General features: G+C 44.8%; 1 protein-coding gene across 1 annotated transcript in view; it reads right to left on the bottom strand.

Moving 5' to 3' along the window:
* LOC113213167 (esterase E4-like) overlaps positions 1 to 1,418 on the bottom strand; it is a 41,996-nt gene extending 40,578 nt beyond the window's left edge. The window contains exon 1 of the mRNA XM_026432143.2: positions 1,265 to 1,418. Within this exon, the coding sequence (XP_026287928.1) occupies positions 1,265 to 1,283 (19 nt within the window). The 5' untranslated portion in view covers positions 1,284 to 1,418. The remainder of the gene's footprint in view (positions 1 to 1,264) is intronic.
* Between the last annotated feature and the right edge of the window lie 4,315 nt (positions 1,419 to 5,733).

Raw genomic sequence — 5,733 nt, 5'->3', positions numbered from 1 at the left:
GAGGCGGGGCTGGGCGGGCTGTCAGTGCCGCCTACTACTGTCTCGCGCGCGATTCGAACCAGCTGCCGTAGGGCTAAACAGAAATTGTTACTTTTCTATGTGTTCCCATTGAGATCCGGACCTGAATTTTTATTCCTGGTCAGGTGCTGAAATACGCCGCCAAAAGGGATTCAGATTCACACTCTAGCGCTCGGAGAAAATACTGATTCATTGGACGGGAATTCGAACTACGTTCATTTCGTCATATCTGCCAGACTGCTCAACATATTTTTAATCGGATAACAGCGACGAAAAGCCCTCGGCATGGACTATCGCGCTGCACGCTGCTGCGCAGCGGTTCTCAGCCTCGGAGGGCGCAATAGCGTCGCGATGTCGGTGAGAGGGGGAGTGAGGAGGCCGACTTTAGGGCGCTCTGGATGCTTGCTTAGCCCTTTGAGACATCGCAAAACGCTTTCCAGTGCATATTCAGCATTAAAAGGGCTACCGATTCTACAAATCGAATCGTCAATTCAAGAGTATCAGTTTTAACCGTCGATTCGACGCGAAAATGGAATGAGAAAACCTTCATAGATGGCCACTAGTCACTCTTCTGCATTTCAAATGGAAAACATTGTTTATAAAAAACTCTACAGTGGATCATCTTCCCCAAAAATTCGAAGCAATGGCCATTCCACCGACTACCCTGGCGCAACAGGGAATATGACTACTCAAACATTGTCATGAGCAGTTGAATTTCTAGTAGGGGTTTGAGCCCATAATTTTTTACTTGATGCGCGGTTGTTCCAAAAGTTGGGGTGTTTAAGGGGAGAGTATACTGAAAAAATTGATAAATCACCTAATTTAATAAATTAACTGAGTTAAAATCTAAACAAGAGATAAAATCAACAAAGTACTCTATAATTGTTGTAGTACGCACTTTGAGGATTAATTTAAGGTATAGAATGCCAAAAGTCTACCAAAAAACTGTGCGCACAGAAGTTTTCAAAGTTACGTAAACTTTTAAGTTAAAAAAGTTCTATGCGCAAAGTGTTTTGATGGATTTGGACATGCTATAGCTTAAATGAGTTTTTAAAGTGAGTACTACTACTATTATTAACCACTTTTTTGAAATTGTCTCTTGTTTAGATTTTAAAGATTTCAGTATACCCTCCCCTTAAGTAGCCTCAGTTTTAAGGTAGCCCTGGCCTCCCCTATCCTATTGCCTTCACTGTTCTGGGGCTGGCATGTTCAAAGCACTAATCCAAAGGAAGCAGTAGTTCCGTACCTCTTTTTCTCGTCATCATTCTCAATCGGTGTGTGTGTGCAGCTGCGGTAAAGACGCGAACAAAGGCTGCAGAGAGAGTACGGGCCCGACGGCAATTGCCGCTAAAGTACTGCGTTCGTATCTTATCTACTTCGGTTGCTTCACATGCTTCACCCACGATTCTGGAAATACTGTGTCATTGACAACGGACTCTCCGGGGATAATGAGTCGCAGGTTACATCGGAAGTATAGGGCAAAATCTGAGTAAGCGGTTCTTCGGTTATGGAGAAGGCATGGCTCAGCTAATGACTCGTAATCTGAGCGATAGCGAAGCCTTTTACTTCAGTGATGATCAAAAAGTTCCTCGTCTGTTTCTTTGTCTGTCTCCAATCACGATAACTCGAGAACGGATTAAGTTAACCTGAAAGTGTAAGTGTAACATCGTATCATAAAAAACAAAAATTGTATTGATTTTGTGCTCTGTAGCTCAAAAATTGGTTTAGAACGGGCATTACAAGACGCAGTCGGAACATACTGCTATTTTTATTTTTTTTAATGGATGAGCCCATCGGAAAGCCCATTACTCTACTGACTGAAAAAGCTCTATTCTATTTGTGGTTATTGTTAGTTTCTGTCTGCACGATAACTCGAGAGGAATTCAGATAGGAATTTCAGGTCCTTTGGTATCATACAAACATACCAAGAGATGCCATGCTTCCACTTTACAAAGTTGTCTGTGTGAATGGTGTGACTTAAAGGAAAACCAATGTTATTGCCATATCTATTTCTGGTGACATGCCTGTATTGGTGAAATTGCTCAAATAGTCGTCTATGATGGAAAGCTGGCATGACAAAACCTCGCTCTCATTGTCAGGAGAACGAGATACCTCACTCTGTGATTTTCAGCAAACTTTTGGCTATCCTTGTGACAGCAGATTTAATTGCGCTCGAGGCCAAATACCATCTAAAGTACTTGTCTAAGCTTTAAAATAAAGCAAGGAGGCTAGATCGGAATGAAGAAAAGAGCGACAGTGATGTAATGTGCGAAAGCATCGCATTTTCTGTTTTGGCAGCCTCCATTCACAGTAAGATTGCATTTTTGTACAATTAAATCTCTGTAAACTAAATTTCAACATGATAATTTTTTTTCAGGGAAGGCGGGAGAGGGGAAAGCTATGAAACTAGCGGATTTAATATCCATGTACTAAGACCGTCTGGCACAGCTGCTTGGTGTTGAGGCAGGGGTGCTCCCCCGCGGGCACAGTGCCGAGACGAGAATCTTGGCCTTCCAGTGGTTCTTCAAAAGCCTCCGTAGAACTATTTTTGATAGACCAACTACCTTTGACGGGGACTCTTCCAGGGCGAGGCAGAAGTTGTGCGCACCCCTGGCCTTGCTAGCGGCAATTAGTCTCCTAATGTATGCCGATACTGTCACGCCAAGCAATGCAGCCACCCAGCCAGCCCTTTTAATTGCTCAATTAATAATGCTGAACCTACAAAAAAAAAAGTTCCACAGGGTGACATTGTAAGAAATGAGAGAGATCTAGCGGCTCCGTTCACTATACTTTTGGGTCTGTTTACGTACGGCCGCTCAAGAAGTCGTAAAGCAATCGATGAAATGCACCAATTTGAAGTATTAGTGTCATCCAATAAAATAATGTAAGTGACCTCTGCTTTGTGCCACCTTGAGACAGAAAGAGCTGAGGAAGAGTGTTCCTTGACCTAGTAGTTTTCAGGAAGGCCGCTGTACTATTAGAGCCTATGATAATATTGATCATAACCTCACCAAGCAGAACATCTAAGGGTTCATTTAATGGGACAAGTATACCCATATTCCAAACGGAGAGTGTGGCTAGTTTGAAAAGGAACAAGCAAATCTCTCATACAGATGTAGCAGCGAAAAGCCTGCGGTACCGTTCCCAAGTTCCGGAATATGGGCTAAAATCGAAGCAACCGGCTGTGCAGTTGCGTAGCTTGGAAACAGCCGCAAGCCGCAAGACATAGACCTTCAACCTTTGGGGTAACTGTTTTGTTCTCTTATTGTTCAGGGTGTTTTGAACGTCTTCAAAGAAGAGACTGATAGGTTGCATGATGTGCGAGGCCTACTAGATGACGACAGTCAGTATGTTTATATAAATGTGTCGTAGGCAGCTTTTAAGGCAATGAACGACGTTGCGACCCATTTGCCTGCGACGACCTCACGTTCGCCCTTGTTCGAGGAAAACTATAATGCACCACGGCGTGGACCTTGTCAGGCTGCAAGTAAAACACCTAAACAAGGGGCAAACACCAGTCATGTGCGCTAAACTGCCGCTCTACAATCTGGCGCGCAGAATTCAATGGAATTCCCCGAGTGACAGTGATCTTGCAGAAAAAAATTTCTTCATGCTTATGGTCCTTTCCCCAATGAAAAGGCGTTTTTGGCCGTTATAGGACAGTTTGCCGAGAACTCACGCTGGAAACCTCTCATGAGTAGCTCCAGCATAACTATGTACACCAGACCACGTCTCGCGTAACTGGCTTCGCGATATCTCACGAAACACTGTTCCGCTGCGACGCGCCTGGCGCGCACATAGCTAGGCCTGCGGCGCTGACACCCGAGACGAGTTAAGGAGAGAGTATATAGGGGAACAGGGCCTTCCGAGCCCAAAATTTGACATTCTCGGACCATTTGTCGGGGCCTTTCTGCTCTAAAATCTCGATAAAGTACAGCCCTCTGGGCAAAAATTTCGTCCGTTTTGCTCTATCTTGTACCGTTTCGGCGCTATGGGGCGTTTCTTGGCGAAAACAACGTGAAAAAGACAAAATTGGCCCATTAAATCGTAAAAAGGCTTCATGTCACAGAATTGTATAGGGAGTAATACATGAACCAGGTCGCACTACACCCTCTTTTGGGCTTAAGGGTGTGAATGGGGGCAACCAAGGTTCAAAAATTCTCCCAAAAAGTTTTTTCCTTATGTTCTCCTAAGGGTTAACTCGTGAAAGTAAATCCCTGTGTACGAAAATTTCGTTCGTTTTGCTCTATCTCTAACCGTTTAGGCGCTAGAGGGTCTTTTCTTTGACGAAAATAAGCTAAACAAGCAGGCCCGCCCTTCCGCCAAACCGAGTAGCCAGCTCCACTTCGCTGCGCCGGCAACTCGGTTCGGCAGGGGCCGGGCCTGCTTGGCCTGCCGGCGGCGATGTTCGGGCCTTCGGCCCGACCATTTCAGTCTCGCGATTTACTGAAGTGCATAATCAAATAAATAATGTGACCGGTAAATTACTTTGCATATTGGAGTAAACTAAAGCGTTCGGCGGGGGGCCTGCGGCCCAAGAGATTTGCTCCTTGTAAATGACAAAAGACTGTAACGGGGCAACACCGTGACTACACCCCACCCTTCTGCTTTGCTTAAAAATTACAAAAAAAAATGAACCCGCGCAGTTTTTAGATTGTATATTGTTTGTCAAAGAGTCTTATAACTTGACTTTTTGCCATTGTTTCCAATATATCCACCTCTAGGGCCGAAACAGTAAAAGATACGGCTAATGCGAGGGTATTTCCTGATTCAGAATGTATTGTTTTGGGGGGGTACTTCCTCTGACATTTTACGATTAGACGCCTCCTTGTACGTCTTTATGTGCAACGTGGTCATTTTCGCCGTATTTTTGTCGAAAAAAGCACTCTACCGCCCAAACGGTTCAAGATAGAGTCAAACGGACAAAATTTTCGCCCAGAGGGCTCTACTTTCACGAGTTACCCCTTAGAAGACCATAAAAAAATATTTTTTTTTCTACTTTTTGGACCAACCCCTATTTCTTTGTTACCCCCTTTCACCCCCTTAGGGGTGGCTGCTAGGATTTGCACCAGGCGTTTCGTTGTCCAGGAGTGACCCCTAAGATACCCTGAAATTTGCAGACCTCTAGCTCATCTCCTTCCTCTTACACGGACGACGGACAGACAGACAGACGGACGGACGGACGGACGGACGGACACGAGAGCGGTTGCATAAGCCCGCTTTAATACTTTTTTAAAAGCAGAAGGGCGGGCTAAAAATGGCCATAGTGAACAATAAGTTGTAGAAAAAGGCGTAAAAACCGCAAAATAGGAAAGAAACTCCCCCCCCCCCCCAAAAAAAAAGTTTTTTAAAGCAGAAGGGTGGGTTGTAGTCGCGGTGCTTCACCGTTACATCCCTTTCTCGTGTATACGGGGCCGAAGTCTTGCTACATCATCCGATCATGTTCTTCAGCAAATCGCGTGACAGAAATGGTCGAGCCGCAGGCCCGACCATAGCCGCCACCTCCGTGAAATTGGCGGGGCCCATTCAAGCACAGTTTTTGCGACCTATCCTAAAAAACTGTGCACAAACTGTGCTTTCCAACAATCAACTTTAAAAAAACTGTTTGCCACTCCTTCGTAACAAAAAACTCAAATTAAAAAGGGTCCCGCTAAGTTCACGCCAGCGGGACCCAATGACAAACAATTAAATCTGAGCACGCCAAAAAACTGTGCT

Source organism: Frankliniella occidentalis, unplaced genomic scaffold, assembly GCF_000697945.3.
Source record: "Frankliniella occidentalis isolate FOCC.00 unplaced genomic scaffold, Focc_3.1 Scaffold257, whole genome shotgun sequence".
NCBI lineage: Eukaryota > Metazoa > Arthropoda > Insecta > Thysanoptera > Thripidae > Frankliniella > Frankliniella occidentalis.
This window is presented reverse-complemented; position numbering and strand designations above follow the sequence as displayed.